We start from the raw sequence: 18,190 nt of genomic DNA on the forward strand, positions 1-18,190 counted from the left end.
TATGATAGAGAAACAGCTGGGAAAAATTAAGGTTGACAAAGCACCAGGACCTGATGGATTACATCCACATGTCCTCAAAGAGCTGAGCTCTGGTATTTCAAAGCCATTATTTCTAAATTCTAGAGACTGTTTAGTCACTGTCAAGGTACCGATGAATTGACATAAGGCCAATGTGGTTCCTATCTTCAAAAAGAGAGCAAAGTCATTACCAGGTAACTACAGACCCGTTTAACATCCATAGTTGGAAGTGTCTTAGAGAGTTTGATAAAGAACCACATAAAGCTGTTTCTGCTAGAAAGTAATAATATAAGTGATCGTCAACATGGCTTCAAGAAAGACAGAAGAAGTTGTCAAACAAATTTACTCTTTTTATGAGGAAGTAAATAAACAGGTAGACAGTGGAATAGCAGTTGATATAGTGTACTTGGACTTCCCTAAAGCATTTGACACTGTACCCCACAGACAGTATATATGCGAGTTAGGGTCGATAGGTATATAAAAGTCAATCTGTAAATAGATGGAGAACTGGCTTAAAGATCGCATCCAGAGAGTTGTAATTAATTCTTGCTCTGAATGGTCTGTTATTAGTGGTTTACCCTAGGGTTCAGTGTTGGGACCTTTACTGTTTAACATCTTAATAAATGATATAGAGTTTGGGATTAAAAGTACCATTTCTGTTTGCAGATGACACCAAACTATGTAATGGAAATATGTCCATACAGGATGTCTATAATCTACAAGCAGACCTGGATGTACTGTTTGATTGGCAGCCAAGTGGCAAATGACATTTAAAATAGATAAATGTAAAATTATGCACTTGCGAGCTAACATGAATGCTTCATACTGTCTAGGGGAAATACATTTGGGGGAGTCAGATATGGAAAAGGATCTGGGGATTCTGGTAGATCATAGACTTAACAGCAGGGATGGAGACATTATCCTCCCCCTGTACAAAGCATTGGTCAGACCACATCTGGAATATGCAGTCCAGTTTTGGGCACCAGCTCACAAAAAGGAGTGGGGTAACTAAAATCCCTGTCTGATGCTGTTCTTAATTGTGAAGTGGTCAGATGGAATCTAATTGTGTCATATGGGCCAGTATATAAAGCTTGTATCCGTTTGAACACAACTAAACCTAATCCAATTTGAAGTAAAAGTTTTTGGAGAAAAACAGTTAAGTCATTTCTGTGCGTCTTACGGAGCGAATAGTGCCGGCCAACTGCAGTACCTTCAGCGGCCACCGGGTTGGTAGAGGTGCACAACGTTTATATTAAGGTTCATACATTGGGGATAATGACAGCATGGGCAGACACAGATCTCTTGCTGCTGCTGGTATACATAGGGTAGGATTATTTCACAGTGCAAAATGAGCATGTCCTATAAACCTCGTAGATCAGGGGGAAGGGGTGGTGTGGACCGGCTAGATCCGCAGACCACTAAAGAATTCTTTGTAAAAAGAGTCGCCCCACTATACCCCTGGTACTGGTTCAGAAGACCGGTCTCAGAAGAGAAACAGAAGACAAGTGATGCTGGGACTTCAATTCCCAGCATTACTTGCGTCTATGGAACTGCCCAACGCGGAGCCTAGGATAGGCAGAGAGCTGTTCCATAGACGCGAGTGATGCCGGGACTGCAGTTACTTGCATCTATAGAACTCTGTGGACACGAGTGCTGCCCTGAATTGTGGTAGCGGCATCACTCCCTGCAGAAGGCATTGGCGGACAGGCGCCATTCATTTTTCCAAATCCTCAGGGGGGGGGTCAAATAAAATGACCCCGCGGGCCAGAGTCGGACACCCCTGTTTAAGATAAATGTAATAAAGTGCCTCAATGAAATGTGGTGTAGATTAACCCATTGTAATGCATAGGGATTTCAAACCAGGGCTTCAAAAGCCTCAGGTTAAACGCCTAGTCTAGTCCGTGTAGACTAAGCCTTAATTACAGTATTTGTAGAGTAGTGAATAATCATAACCTGAATTGTCTAAAGTTAGTGACGTACCTCAGGATTCAGTGTTGACTTTTTTTTTTTTTTTTAAATGAGTACTCTGAAAATGTGTCCTAGATTCCCTCTGGAAATAGAGTAAGCTCAGTATATTGCTTTTAAGGAAAGTTGGATGTATTCCTTAACATAGAATAAGACCAGGTGGTATATTTTTAAATTATATCAGCTGAGATTAGTAGTTCAGGATATATCTGGTTGCCTTTTGGGTATGAGGAAGGAATATTTTTTTTCCCTTGTTGAAGTAAATAGCACAATAAGTTTTAAGGTTTATCACATTCTTTTTGGTATAGTTTTTCCAATTAGAGTATGCTACTTTAGCCTTAGAATTTAGACTGATCAACCACTGAATGTTAAAGCGGTCCTGAGCTCACATTTTCAACTTTGGCTTATGAATGACTTAAGCTCAGGTTATATTGATATCTGTGTTTTGACTTTTGTTTTTCCCTCCTAAACTGTCAAAAACTCTGCTCTGACCCCTCCCCCTGGGCTCTACAGATTGGGCTGACAACAGGCTTCATGGAGGATAATGATGAATGATAGGTACATGGGTCTCGATATGGTGGTCGAATGTGGGGCCCTGATCTGTGTCTTGTGGTAATCTTACCCACTGTGAAATATTCCTACTCCTCGTACAGCAGCAGCATGAAAGCTGTGTCTGTCCATGCTGCTGTCATTACCCCAATGTATAAACCTTGATATCTCCAACACCAATTGTTGTACAATTGTGAAAATTTCAGGGAACGTAGGGGGCCCCGAGAGCTTGTATTAAACTTTAGCCAGATATAACAAGTTGCCAGATATGGGGTCTCAAACATAAAATTCTAACACGAATCAGGAATCTCCTGTCATTAAAGTGGACCTAAAGTAAAAATAAGATGACCCCTTTACTTTCACAGATCCGTGATGTATGCCACTGTATTTTTTTTTTTTTTTTTTTTAACAAAAAGTGCTGATCTTACTGGGCATGTCTAAGATCGCTATCTTTTTTTTTCAATGACAGAAATGTCCTGCCCTGTCTCGAAGCCCAAGCCTCCTGGGATGCGTATTCCAGGAGGCTCTGTGTTCTCATTCAGTCATTACAACCGCGGGTTGTCTACCCTTTTATATAAAGTGTAAATTGTGCTGATTGGCTTTTTCAAAACCAGGGTCCCAAAATTTAGTTTGCAAGTTAGGAACCCCCGAGGGCTACTTTTATGATACTGCCAATTGTCTGTGCGCTGTGGTGCCTCACATATAAATTTGCCCACTCGCCAAACTTTAATGCTGTGTTCATGCTGGCAGTGAGGTGCCACTGCAGTTACACCTTCCTCATGCCATGGAACCCTGGCTCGGGGGAGTTGCTCAGTACTGCTCACTGCCCCCATCTGCTATCACATGCATGATGCTCAAAGCATCACTACATCACTGTTTGTTTTTTCTTTTAATTTTTTGGAGGATGACCCCTCTGGTTCTGTCTTTATTGCCATGGTGGTAAAGACTCCAGGTTAAGTCTGCAGCCTCCTGGGGTATTTGTCACACATCCCAGGTGGTTGTGGGCTGCTCCTTTTGAGCATGCCTGACATAGGGACTGTATCATCAGGGGCTTTCCTATAATGTAAAATAGTGTTCAATCCCATGCATGCCCAATGAAATCAGTGCTTGATGGAAGTTGAGCATCAGAAAAGAGGGAAGCTGAGCAAGTGTGGGACTCGCTGGGCTCAGTTCATGGACAGATCAAGTGAAGCTTTTTTCAACAAAGTTTTGCGTTATACAGATTTAGCGCTAAGAGGCCACATCTGAAGTTAGGCTGAAACTGCATTGGTAGTAAGGTTGCATTTGCTGCATTTACCCCTCACTTTTCTCTCACCAGGAACCACTGCTGCTTGGAAAAATTTCTAGGCCTGAAAAGTCCAGCACTTACCGCCTGTTACCAATCCCAGGTGCCTAGCAGTTGCCAAGTAGTCACTCAGGAGGGGTATTTTTTTTTTTTTTTACTGCTAATGTAAACTAAGCAAAACTTTGCTTAAAACCACATTACATTGATCGCAATATTACATTGCTACAAGGCATTAGACTATTAAAACTTAGAACACTAGGCAGTTGAATTAAAATACACTGCACTGAACAGGTTGAGCATAATACAAAAAAATGGAAAAATTGGACTTTTTACAAACCAGGCATTTGAAAGTTAAAAGTTAGGGGGTAGGTAGAACACTGTCACAATAATTGAGATTACTCGATACCTATGGCATAAATAACTGGCAGTACTAAATTTGCCGTGTTTTGCCCCGCTCACTTTTTTTTTTACCCCCAGGCTACAGCTTCCCCCCACCCGGTTGAAAAGATTTTCTGGGGAGAACATTGTATAGCATAGTGTAGTTCACCCAAGGGGGGAGCTATTGAATCACTCCTTGAAAAAGTGGGCTCTGACCCATAAAAGTTTGCGAACCTATGCACTATGGGATGCTCAAAAGTACCTTTTAACTGGCAAAACTGAAGATATAAAACTTTTGATTACAATGTCTTATGCTTTTCTTAATGTTAATATTGTCTCTAGCCATACAGACCACCAGAATGTTTCACTATGACTCAAGTAGAAATTTTCAATCTGATTAATTTAGTACCACTCTCTGCTTGTCTATGGAGCTGCTATTGAGAAAAACTACATGTAGCAACTCTAGAGAGGCATCGAGGGTTCCCTGGCAGGAGGGTGCCGTAAACACACTACAACCTCATGGCTAGTGAAATCACAGCCCAAGACAGGTGATTAAACGCCTATCAGAAAAAACAATCAGTGTTTCTGCTCAATAAGCTTCTAAGAGCCTTAAATATTTTGGCACAATGTCTGTTTGACTCTATGGTTTGACGTACTGCCCACACTTGTATATATAGATGAAAGGATGAAACGAATATATACCTTTTGAAGGGCAATTGCTCTTTGTTTGTCCCCTGGTGCTTGAACAAACTTAGTGTTTTTTAAAATTTATTTTAAATCAGTAGTCACCAACCTTTCGGACCTCAGACCCTTTGGAACTAAATTCATCATTTTAAATCCCGCAGACCATTTATATAATTAAAAAAAAAAAAGATATATACATTTGTAAAATAATCTTCCTTATGGTGCCTGACAAGTACTGTGGAGGCTCTGATTCATTGATCAGCTATCTAGTATTTACTGTTGTTACTATTATCATTAGTTGCATTATCTTTGGTATTACTAAAAATTGTGTGCTTTTTATCATTCATTATGGATTTTTTTAATTTTAATCTAAGCCAAAAAAAGAAATGATAGTTATTAAAGTCAAACTATTTGATGCCATTAAACATAACTTAAAGAAAATACACAGTTAAGGTCATACTTACCTACAATAGAATCTAGGAAATAAACAAGATAAAACAATTGGATGAGAATTGGTGTTCGCAGAGTGGGGTGACTGTTGTAATAGTTGAAACAATACTTACGCGTACGGCTCAGCAACGGTTGCCTCATACAATTTAAGACCACAGGGACATCACACTGTGCCTCCCTTGTTTTTCCATCTCTAGTACAGTTTGTAAATTTAAGTGCCATATAAAGCCGGAAATTGTCATTCACAATATAGAAATTTATTAGAATATTATTTTTGTTTTATTAATAAAACATAAAAATTGCAAATAATGTCCAACTTTTCTGTGGACCACCAAAATTTTCTCGCGAACCACCAGTGGTCCACGGACCACTGTTTTAAATAGTTATTTTATTAACCCCAAAAATGATTACTTAAAAATTGAATTTCTCTTTTCTGTTTATAGGTTCTAATGGGTCAGCTATGATTCGTGTCCTAAGTGTCACAACAGCAGACCGAATACTGCTAAAAGGTATAACGGGAAGTGTTACAGACCTGGCGTTTGCTCACCTGAACTCAAACCAGCTAGCTTGTTTGGATGAAGCAGGAAATCTTTTTGTTTGGCGAGTTAAAATGGAAGGTGAAAAGATACAGTATCCTTTACTACTTTTTGGTAATTTTTTTTACAGGTACATATAATTCAGAATGGTTCATTAATGTTTTTAAAGTAATTTATAAGTAATAAATTTCTATTATGGTTATGTAAGTTGTAAAATTTATTTGATAGTGTTTTCAATGTGTGCACAATAATTGTGCCTGCAATTTAAGCTGTGAGCTATTTTAAAGATACATTCTTAACGTGAAATTAGGTGTTAGAAATACATAAATTACAAATAAATTGCTTGTCAGTTTTTAATTGTGTGTGTGTGTGTGTGTGTGTGTGTGTGTATACTTGTACACACTAAACTGAAGCAGGGAAAACTAAGAAAGTATATCTACATCTAAAATCACTTAAACAGGTAAAACTTTCCCTTCTATTAAGATTGCATATTTGGCGTTCAGCATTTGTGTGGGCGTTTATAGCAACATGGCTTGTGAAATTTTGTACCCCAGAAGCTTTTGCCATTATGTTCATTTGCTCGGGATGCCTTTATATTTTAAATGCCTTTCTGAATGTATTGTCATGGTCCCCTTCATCACTATTTCATCTCTGCCTGGTCATCTTTTGGTTTCTTTGTCTGGAACCTAAATGATGCAGATGCATACAAATTTGAGCTGGCACTGAGTTGGGACAATTATTTACACTGCATTTACACTACCTAAGCTACTACCTTTCTGAATAGAAATGTGGAATTCATCCTTCCTATTTAAATTATTCCTTAAGTTACCTTTACCGTTGTGCCTTTGTTTTATTCAGCATAAACCTCTTTACCAGGCTATTTATTAAAATATTAGCAATGGTATCCCCACAATGGAGTATAATGGGGTTAGGGACCCCCTGACAATTTAAACTACCTCCCAACATTTTTCCATGTCCTAACTGCATCTCGCATGGAAACATTCAAAAGGATATGGCCTCAAAGACCTTTTAAGAGACAGGTGTTAGCGGCAAGTGTTACAAAGATTTGTTGGTTCCCAAAATGGCTGCCTGTAGGGCAACTTGCTGAATCATCTGGCCTGGAAACAAATCACTGATGCCAAAGATCGTAGATAATTGGAAAACAATGGAATCTGGAGTACTCGCCACATTATTCTGGAAACGGTTCCATTCCAGAAAAAGGTGACAAGCTATCCAATTTTAGAAAAACAAAATCATGTAAGGTTAATTTTATCTATAGGTGGGAGAGAATTTTTTTCAGACCCAGTCTAAACTAAAAAAAAAAAAAAAAGGGCTAGCAGTGGATATATTAGGAATAAATCAGCTTTAGGTCTAGTCACTTTTATACCCAAATATAATATTTTAATAAACCACTGCAAAGATGAACCAGGATACTGAGAAGTGGTATTATACTATGGTGGAATAGTTGAATTGTCCAATTCACCTCAAAACCTAGAAAAGTATTCAAGCAGTTTAAAACATTCAAGGCTGCACATTAAAGGGAAGATAAGGGATTTTTTTTTCTACCTCCCCTACTTACTTTTTACATTTGGTTTTTAATTTTCTGTTGTTCTTTTATTACATAATAGCAGCATATAAGAGTAAACAGATTTCATACTATCAGATGACCTTGAAAACGGCCCATGCGGAGTGGAAAGAGCCCACTGTGTCAGATCCTCACCCAGAGATAACCTATCTACCTACATCCTATGTTTGTGAAAAACAAGCTTTCTGCTTCAATACAACTACAACAGCTTTACTCTGGCATATCCAGCCACCCTGTATTTCACAGACCCATAAGGTCATAACTGCATTTTACCATCACTGGAAGAGGCTGAAAATTATATCAAAGTTATCACCTGCTCTGGAGCGTCCCTCCAACTGCCTGCACCTTCTCTGTTCAAATTCCCAACGCTCCCTTGGTAACACAGCTGCTAGGAAACTACAAGACACCAGGCCCCTCTTTCAAGAGAAAAATGATTCACTCTGATTGCTTTCTGCAATCAATGGTATCAAGAAGAATGACTGCCATCACTTACCCCAGTCTACTTGGTTTTCATCAGGCCTACTCTTCTCATTTCTGATTTTTTACTACAATCTGAGGCATTGAGACGGCGATGTATCTTTTGTCAAACCGAAAATTACTGGTGGGGTGCGAGCCTGTTAACCTTGTTCATCTTATATAAATGCTTTTACCGTTTTCTTTTTTGAGGAAAAAAGGAACGTTATTGTTTTTTTATGCCTAATCTCTGTGTGTCGTGGTACTGTTTTCTAGAGCCATGATATGCGTTTGGAAAGACCTAATATCTGCCATAGATGAGTCTATCCTCTGCTGCTGTAGGCCCCTGTGCTTGTACTCCCAGTCCATGTAGTTTCTGGATGCCTTTACTGACCACCGCCTACATGTCCTCATGGAGAGTTGGGTTCAGAAGTCCCACCGCTGCATCTGCTTCTTCCATATGCTCTTCTGGGGAAACAGGATGAACCTGGTGAAGCAGAATGTGACCTACCTATCCAGAAGGTGTTATTTTCTCTACTGTTTAATAGGTTTAATTTTGTTAACATGCTTGATGGGTGGGACTTTTCCAATCCCGGATCAAGCTTTTTTTGCGTGATTGGGAAACTTGGGTAATTGTGAAAAGGCCAACTACGCAGCAAGACAGCCTTCTGGTTTATGGTACCCGGAGTCTGAAAATACTGAAGCAATGGTAGATCACAGCAGAGGACATTTAAAACCTCCCTAGGAAAATTATGGAGAGAGATTTTTTTTTTTCAATGTTTGGTGGGTCAATGGCCTTAACGGATTGCCCAAGTCCAGTTTTAAGGGAGGGGCTGAGATTAATCTTCATGGAAATCCTTTCCATATTAACTAGAGACCTAGCTCACCTTTCACCATAAACTTTACTTAAGGAATTATCAGCACACCAGCCCTCTAGAGAATGTGTACTTGACACTGGATGTAGAGAATCAGAAGAGACCATGGAGCATTTTATTCTCTAATGCCCCTTCAATGTAGAAGTTTACAAAAGGGTGGGGATATTCTGCATAAAATTCAGGGTCTTAAAGCGAGAGAATAATGGAAGGAGCCTGAGGGTGTGGAGAACATTAGGTCTTTCTTTGATTAATTAACATTATTAGAAATTTAAAAACGAATGGTCAAACAGGAAGCAAACCAAGAGAGCATTGTCATTAATACCAATGTAGTTCATGATTTGAATTAGAAGAGGGTGATCAACAGTATCAAAATCAGAGGAAATATTGGGGACGAGGAAAAAATGATTGATGCAGAACTCTAAACCCAATCCCCAAACTATACTTTCTGATCAGACCAGGGCCTCTTTGATTTCCTGACCTTGCCTGCTCAGTAATGCCTAATGATACCCCCTCCCCCCTTTCTGTATAGGTAATAGAGGATTCCCTTTTGTTCTAAAATCCTATTAATTGCCAACCCCTAGGTAAACTTATGGTAAATAAAACCAGTATTATTCTTAGAGAGCAGTGTTCTCCCCATAATTTTTTTCAGCTGGGTGGTGGGAAGCTGTAGCCGGGTGGTCAAAAAGGGTGTCTGGCAAAACACGGCAAATTTAGTGCTCCCAGTTGTTTATGACATGGGTATCCAGTAACCTCCTATTGTTTCAGTGTTCTTCCTTCTCCTTATACTTTATTACAACTTTGTAATGCCTGACCCGTTAGTATATCCAATTTTTCTATTCTATTTATTTTGCCACAACTGTCCTATGGCCGTGTATTGTGACCCAACTTACTAGTGTTCTACGTTTTAAGAGTTTATTCCTTTGTAGTAGTGTAACAGTATAATGAATGTGGTGTAACAAGTTAGGCTTAGTTCATATTAGCAGCAAAAAACATTTACCCCTTCCTGGCAACTGCTAGGCACCTAGGATTGGTAACAGGCGGTAAGTGCTAGGCTTTTTCAGAGCTAGCAGTTTTTTAAGCAGCAGTGGTTCCTGGCATGGGGAATGGATAAATGTAACCTTACTGCCATTGTGAATTCACTTTGGTTAAAGTGTACTTTTGTGGAAACCATTTTTTTTTTTTTTTTTACTTGATCCTTTTACAAAATTAACCCAGCAGGCCCACGCTGGCTCAGCTTCCACCTTTTCTCCGATGCTCACTTGTACGACCAGTGCTGCCTTGCACTGTGCATGCATGAGATTGAACACTTTTTTTTTTGCATTATAAGAACGCCTCTGAAGATGCATGCACAGAAGGAGGAGCGGAGAGACTCTTGGGATATGTGACACAAATATCCCAGGAGGTTGCGGGTTTCCCCATTTTGGGGAAATGCACTGAAATTGAAGTAAAGACTGAAGGGTAGAGGTCCTCCCCAAAAAGTGTAAAAACAAAAAACTCATTTTTCTATTATATAAAAGGGAGTCACTCTTTATTATAATGTTAAAAATGTGTTGATGCTTTATTAGCATTATGCATGTGGTATCAAATGGGGACAAGACAGCCAGTGACCCCCTCATCACTGTCCATATTCTTTAAAAATAGAACTGGCAGGGAAGTTTATCCACAGTGTGTACTGATGTCATTGGCAGCGCAGTGTAATAGCTGTGTGTGTGTGTGTAAAAGCTGCATGTCATATTCAGCAGCCTAACAACTTGCTGCGTTCAAATCTTCATATCTCCTAAACCGTTGCTTCTATTGACTTGAAAATTTTAAGGTACACGTGGAGGCATAGGAAACTGAAACTGTAGGTGCAAGTGGGGGACACTTGTGGCTAAACCTTTCTAAAATGTAATTACTATGGCATTATGAGAACATAAATCTCTTAGCAAAATTTGCTGCCTGCTCTGTTACACATATTTGTCTGCATCTCTACCTCAAACCCCAATTTCTCTAGAATTAAGAGGTGCAGGGAAACAAAAATATAGGTGGAAGTGGCAGATGCTTGTGGCTATCGGCTTTCATCACCATGACATCATTGGCATACAACATTAAAAAAAATAAACTGTCCATCAAAATGCACTTCCTTGTTACACATGACTGTAACCTTCCAGTACCTCAACCCCATTTTAGTGGGCAGTTCATTTTCTAATGATGCCATAGTGATGAAGTTTTAGGGGAGGTTAGTCATAGATTGTTCCCCACTTGTACCTATTACCTATATTTTGGGTTTTGTACACCTCCCCATTCCAGGGAAATTGAAGTTCCAAATGTTAGTTAAGTGGACAGGAATGTGTAACAGGGCAGGGAAGCCCATTTTAAATGAGTTTTATATGCCCTAATCGTGCTGTAGTGATGAGAATTTCCTTGAACTTCCGATGGGTCTGCGAAATTTCAGTGTTTTCCGGCACTAGAGGTTAAATCGGGACAAGTCTCCCCATTCAAAACCTCTAGTGCTCTCTGGCTGATGAAAGCTTTCCTCAATGCTCCTTGCTGTTAGTGGCCCTGGGGTCCCTAATTTGCATTTTCAATTTAAAACTCCTATTGGCACTTTCCTCTGAAACAGCAACCCCATTGTTCAATTTTCATAACTGTTTACATTTGTGACCCCATATCTTGAAATTATTTAAAGCTGGGCTACTGAAATTGTAGTAACTAGTATCTATGAGGGTCTCCTGTGCAGCCTGAAAATTACAAGTCATTGTGACATACAGTTTAGGAGATATGGAGGTTTGTACACAAAGAGCTGTGAGGATGTAGAATGACATGCAGACTTCACACACAGTTCTAGCAGTGGATACATTTTAGAAGCAGCTTTTTTTCTATTTTTCTTTAAATAGAAATCCCAGCTTGTGCTTTTAGATGGGTGTGTGGCTGCCTTTGTCCTATTTACGTGAAGGCTGAACTGTGTGCTCACCTCTCATCGCAGCAGCAATCCTCTGGATGATGGCTGAGCACAGAGCAGCCTCACTGAATCCTTGCAGAGGAATAGAGCTGCAGAGGAGTGGTGGGGCGGGGTAGGCACAGCAGCCAGTCGGAGCTGTACTAAGAGTTTTGTGGTCTGTGGGGAAGATGTGCAGGTGAATGTGACAGGACCTGGAAATGTTCTAAATATGTAAGGTAAATGACAGAGGAAAATGTGACACCATGACAACGCGCCTGAGAGGAGGGAAGAATAATAGTGGTAGTTAGTTAGAAATATGTTAGGGGGTGATTTGGAATTTGAGGAGATGAGTTCTGTTTTATCCAGGTTGATTTTCAGAAACTTGTCAGCCATCCAAGATGATATGGCTAACAGGCCGCATGAAACCTTATCCAGGACTTGAGGGAAACAAGTCAGGGTTGGACAGATAGATTTTAGTGTCATCAGCATACAGATGGTACTGGTGGGGTGGGGGGGGGATAACAACTCAGCTAGCATGAGATCAGGACACAGGCTGTCCCTCCCCCATCTAATAGCTCTGCTTGTAAATGTATTAACCCAGAGTAGGAGTGTGTAATGACGTCATGGTTAGGAGGTGTGTGTGTGTGCTTTGTCATATTCAGCAGTCTTACAACTCACTGTGTACATACTTCATATCTCCTTAAACCATTGGTCGTAGTGACTTGAAATTTTCAGGGAGCAGGGAGGTCCCTCATAGCATAGTAAACACGATATCAACCCCCCAGATTTTAAGAATATGGGGATCACAATTTTAAAAACTTGTAAATATAGAACATTGGGAGTGCTGTTTCAAAAGCAAGTGTGCCCTAGGAGTCCTTAATTGAAAATGCACATTGCCCCCCCCCCCCAGGCTACTTACATAGCAGGAGCATTTGGGTGTCACAACCTACCTGTCACAAATCTATAACTGTCATGCTATGCTACAATGTCTGCTTCTCTTATTTGAACCCCAATTTCCCTAGAATGGTGGGGTGTACAAAGCCAAAAATGTAGGTGTGTGTGTGACACTATTGGTTAACCCCCACACCACACTAAGATGTGACTCCTATGGCAAACACACTGCCTTGTAACTCATTTACTGCCAACTTCTAACGTATGCTGTAAGAAAGGAAAAACCAAGGATAGGTTTTAGTGCAGCAAAAAAATGTATTGTAAAAAACTGTTTGAGTAATATGCGAAATATGTAACAGAACATTTTTATTTAGTCATTCCCTTATATGAAATCATAAGAAGAGTGACCAACAAACTAGACAGTGATATCCCTATTATAATATTACGGAAGAGAGAAAATTCTCGTACCCTGATGCGTTTTGCTTCCTCAGGGGATTTGGCGGAAAACATTTGTTCACAGCCTGTACTTGAAAATAGTATATACATTTGAAGTTGCAGTACATCAGATACATTATACAATGCAATATAAAATAACACAAATGCATACACACTCACATATGTACACACATAAACAAACGTACACAAATATACACATCAAAGCAAACCCACACACCTACATATAAAATAACACAAATGCAAGTGTGCTTCAATAAATAAACATTAATGCTCGAGTTGCATTTTAAAATCAATGTAATTGTTAAATATATGTGTAGGAAAATATATACTGAATAAATAGACATAGAATATAGTTGTATGTGAATAAAATTGTGATCAATAATGATATTGGTTTATGTATGTTAATTTGATTACTTGGGATCAGTTTGAGCTGTCATTAAAAGGATGTCAGAGGTAAACATATCATAAATGATCTCACAATTTAGTATCTAGGGTGAGAGATGGAGATTTAAATTTGTGTCTAATTTTATTTGAAGATCTCTTATTATATAGCAATATATTGTATAATGGATATGATGTACTCCAACTTCAAATGTATATACGGTTTTAATGCACAGACGTTAACAAACTATCTCTGCCAAATCCCCCGAGGAAGCCGGTAGGCAAAACATGTCGGGGTTCAAGATGTTTCTCTTTCGTAATACTATAAAAGGCATATCCCTGTCTAGTTTGTCGGTCACTTTTCCCATGATTTCATATAAGGGAAAGACCGACTAATAAGGTTCTGTTACGTTTTTCATGAAATGTTCTCTCTCAAATTGTTTTTTTACAATGTATAATATTTTTTGGCCGCACTAAAACCCTAGCTGTCTTTGGTTTTTCCTTCCTGACAACATACGCATTATTTAGGGGAGTGGCTCATTACACTGTAGAGGGTACTGTGATTAGCAACTTTTCTACGTTACATGCCCACTTCTAACACTTGAACCGCAATTTACATCCATGTGTAACAAGGTAGCGTGTTTTTATGGGTAGAGTTTGTTGTAATTATGTCATGGTGTTAAGAGACATGTCACCCATATACAGGGGGTCGGATGCTCTCCTCTGGAAGTGTACACATACTGATGTGAAGGAGGCTGGCACTCCCCTATTAGCTGAGGTTTCCTTGTGTTATAGAAGCCCCATGCCTCTGCTGGGATTACTGGAGGATAATTGTTGCAGAGTTTGTAAGAAACCTTCATAATCCAATATGAGGAAATTAATCCACAAAAGAGCCTTACCCCCACTTGTACCTATAATTTTGTTTTCCTGCACGTCTCCATTCTAGAAAAAATATGGTTTAAGGTTGGAAAGCAGATAAAGTTTAACAGGGCAGGGTGTTTTGATGGGCAGGGGTATGAAATTTTAGGGGGGGGGGGGGGTTATACATGTGTCCCTCACTTGCACCTACGTTTTCTGTTTCCTACACCTCCCCATTCCAGAGAAATCAGGGTTCAAAGAACGGAAGCAGAAATGGTAGCATAGTATTACAAATATTTTTTGTGAAAGGTAGGTAAAAAACATATGGGCCCCACCCCAATTCTCCTTGCTAAATTTGCATTTTTATTTTTTGTCTTCTAGATGCACAGGCCTTTGAAAGCGCAACCCCAATGTTGAATTTTCACAAGTTTTTAAACTTGTTACCCCCATATCTTAAAATGTATTTAATTTAAAATGCTTCTAAAGCATTACCACATTTTACCATTATATAAAGGGTAACTCCCTTTTTTATAATGGGGAAAAATGGGTTGTTTTTCTTTTCCAATTCTGAGGAAGGATCCCTCCCTTTACGTCTTTACTTCCATGTTTTAAACGGCTGCAGGGTAAAGCAGCAGCCTCCTGGGATATTTGTGTCACAAATCTCAGGTGGCTGTGAGCTGCTCCTTCTGTGCATGCCTGACATCGGGAATGTATCATCAGGGGCTTTCCTATAATTTAAAAAAGTATGCGCTGTGGCCCAGTTTTTTTTTACTGCTAATGTGAACTAAACCACATCGCACTATTACACTACTACAAGGAATTAGTCTTAAAACATGGAACACTTGGAAGTTGGATCAAAATACACAGCACTGAACAGTTTGGGCATAAATGGAAAAATTGGACATACTTGTTTGGCCTTAGAAAGTTGGAACAAATTAAAGGGGGTAGGTAGAACACTGACATAATAGGAGATTACTAGATACCTATGGCATACACTAGAAACACTAAATTTGCTGTGTATTGATATTTATATATATCAAAGTGACAATTAGGGACACTGGAGGAGAGGACCCTGCCCAGAAGAGCTTACAATCTAGGAGGTGGGTGAAAGTAAAACACAATAAGAGGGGAGATATGTAGAGGTGGGAAGTAGTGAATGTTTCAAAAGACAAGATGGGTAGGCAAGTTTGAAAAGAATGTTTTTTGAGGCAGAAAGTAGGAGCAAGACTCAAGACCAAGACTATTCCAGAAAGCTGGGGCAGCTCTAGAAAAGACTTGGAGGTGTGCACGTGATGGGATTAGAGTGAACAAGTCAGTAGTAGGTCATTGGAGAAGCAAAGAGGAGCTAGGGGAATATATATATATATATATATATATAAACTGGTCGGGAAGGTAAGCGAGACAAGAACTGTAGAGGGATTTGAAAGCAAAGCACAGGAGTTTGAATTTGAAGCCAATGAAGAGAGAGAACTACAAAGAGATGTTTGAAGGATGGATGAGTCTGCCTGCAGCATTCATAACACAGCTCAACAAAAAAAAATATTTTCACTTGCCAAGGATTTGTTAATATATTTAGTGTATTTCAGGTCTGCTGAATCCAGAAATGACATCAGTTTCATTGAATTGGCTCTAGTTCTTGTGATACAGGAATTGGAATAGACGATTTTACCATCAACAAATGTTAACGCACCATATTATCAATCTTTATTTAAACTGATGTTTTGAATTTTATATAATAAATTTAGCTTTATTTAATTTTATTTTTGCCTTCTTTTTATTCATACATTTTCTTTTTTTTTTTACAGAAATATGAGTTCTTCAGGAGAAAGTTGTTTAAATGACCCTAATGCATTTTGCTACATTTGTGGTGAATTTTCTCAGCAAAAACAGAGAAGAAACATTATAGAATTTGTGAAACAAGCATATCTTGTATATTTTGGTTTCAAATTGGGGCACCAAGATAAGTACTGGGCTCTCCATATGGTATGCAAAACTTATGTAGAGTGTCTACGTCAGTGCAAAAATGGGAAACTGAAAAGTTTTGAAATTTGGTGAACCAGTGGTATGGCGAGAGCCCAAAAATGATAATGATTGTCTGTTTGTGCTGTGAATGTAAAAAGCTTCAATGGTTACAAAAAACAAAAAACGAGTGGGAATACCCTGATTTGTAATCGACAAGACGACTTGTGCCGCATGGTGCTGATGTTTCCATACAAGTGTTCAAAATACTCCCTGATATTCCTGTATCAGACATGGAGGATATACAGGCTTTGGAGTGTAATTCAGGATTTAGCAGTGAAAGTGAATATGAAGGAAGTGTTCCATCAAACGAGCAGTTCTCCTAAGAAGAACTCAATGATTTATTACGTGACCTAAGTCTGTCAAAACAATTATCTGAACTTTTAGCATACAGGCTATAAGAAAAATCTGTCTGGGGCCAGAAGTTAAAATAACAGTTTATAGGATGAGAGGTGACACTTCTACCATATTTCAGTGAAGATGGAGAGTTTGTGTACTTTTGTAACATCCCTGGACTACTAGCCCATATGGGAGTACCAGAATACCAAGCAGAAGACTGGCCGCTTCTCATAGACCGTTTAACTTGAAGTTTGAATTCTGTTTTACTGCATAATGGCAACTTCTATGCATCAATTCCAATTGGTCACTCAACAGAGCTTAAAAAACATTATGAAAATATCAAAATGGTCTTATAAAAGCTTTGCTCTTATGAAAACCCATGGTCCATATGTGTTGATTTAAAAATGGTAAACTTCCTACTTGCAAAGTAGATACAGAAAGTACCCATGTTTCATGTTCTTCTGGGATAGTAGAGCAAAGCTGGATCACTGGAAGTTAGTTAAGGAGCCAATGCTTGACAAAGAACAAAATTATTCTTCCTCCACTACACATAAAGTTGATTAATAAACCTCCCCAGTGGTAACCCCGAGTCACCTTTGAGGTAACTAAAACAGTGAAAAACTGTTAAATACAATGTTACCTGATCTGCTGGCGTCCTCCTTCTCCCTCTTGTCCTCTTGCATCCTCTGCATCTGATTCAGTCAGTCAGCCGGGAGTTTCTGCTGAGGTCTGTGCATGCGGCCGTTGCGTTGGGGGGGTGGAGTGAATTTTAAATTATTTTGTATTAACTGTATTGAATGCAATACAGTGGATTTATATATCTAAAAGCAGTCTTTTATGAAAATTTATTTACAGTATAGTACAATAGTATGAGTATAAGTTCATTTAATTTATTATTTTGACATAATTTTGTTTTTCAAACTTTATTATACTGTAAAATACATTTTTACAAAAAATGTACTGCTTTTAGACCTAATAATCCGGACAGAAATTAACCGTCTGGGTGGTTATGCAGTTAGTTATATCTCTGAACAAGGACAGTGATTGCTTCAATTACATTTGTAGCTTCTTCCCTGGATTGAATACTGAAAAAAGAAAAGCAGGAATCTTTGATGAACCCCAGATTCGGAAACTGATGATTCAAATTTCACAAGTTACATCACTGTTACTGAAGCTTTTGCCCGGCACAGCTATGTCATGGTTGTCAAGAACCTCTTGGGTAACCATAAAGCACACAATTATGAAGAACTGGTACAAAACTTGCTCTCAAACTTTAAAAATTTGTCTGCTACTATGAGCATAAAGGTACACTATCCCCATAGCTATTTGCAAAAATTTCCTTGGTGATTTCAATGAGGAACAAGGGGAGAGGTTCCATCAAGATATAAGGTTGATGGAAGAAAAGTACATGGGATAGACTCGTGATGACAGACTACTGCTGGAGCCTTCAATGTGATTTTCCTGATCATCCGCATAAAAGGAAATCATACAAACTGAGTTTTTCAATGACTTCTTTTTGATTAGTTATGCAAATATACTGTATATAGA

The 18,190-nt window shown here is 38.9% G+C and overlaps 1 protein-coding gene across 1 annotated transcript in view; it reads left to right on the forward strand.

Moving 5' to 3' along the window:
- EDC4 (enhancer of mRNA decapping 4) overlaps window positions 1–18,190 on the forward strand; it is a 256,361-nt gene that overhangs the window by 42,029 nt on the left and 196,142 nt on the right. The window contains exon 6 of the mRNA XM_072423087.1: window positions 5,773–5,959. Within this exon, the coding sequence (XP_072279188.1) occupies window positions 5,773–5,959 (187 nt within the window). The remainder of the gene's footprint in view (window positions 1–5,772; window positions 5,960–18,190) is intronic.

Source organism: Pyxicephalus adspersus, chromosome 9 (genome assembly GCF_032062135.1).
Source record: "Pyxicephalus adspersus chromosome 9, UCB_Pads_2.0, whole genome shotgun sequence".
NCBI classification, from domain to species: domain Eukaryota; kingdom Metazoa; phylum Chordata; class Amphibia; order Anura; family Pyxicephalidae; genus Pyxicephalus; species Pyxicephalus adspersus.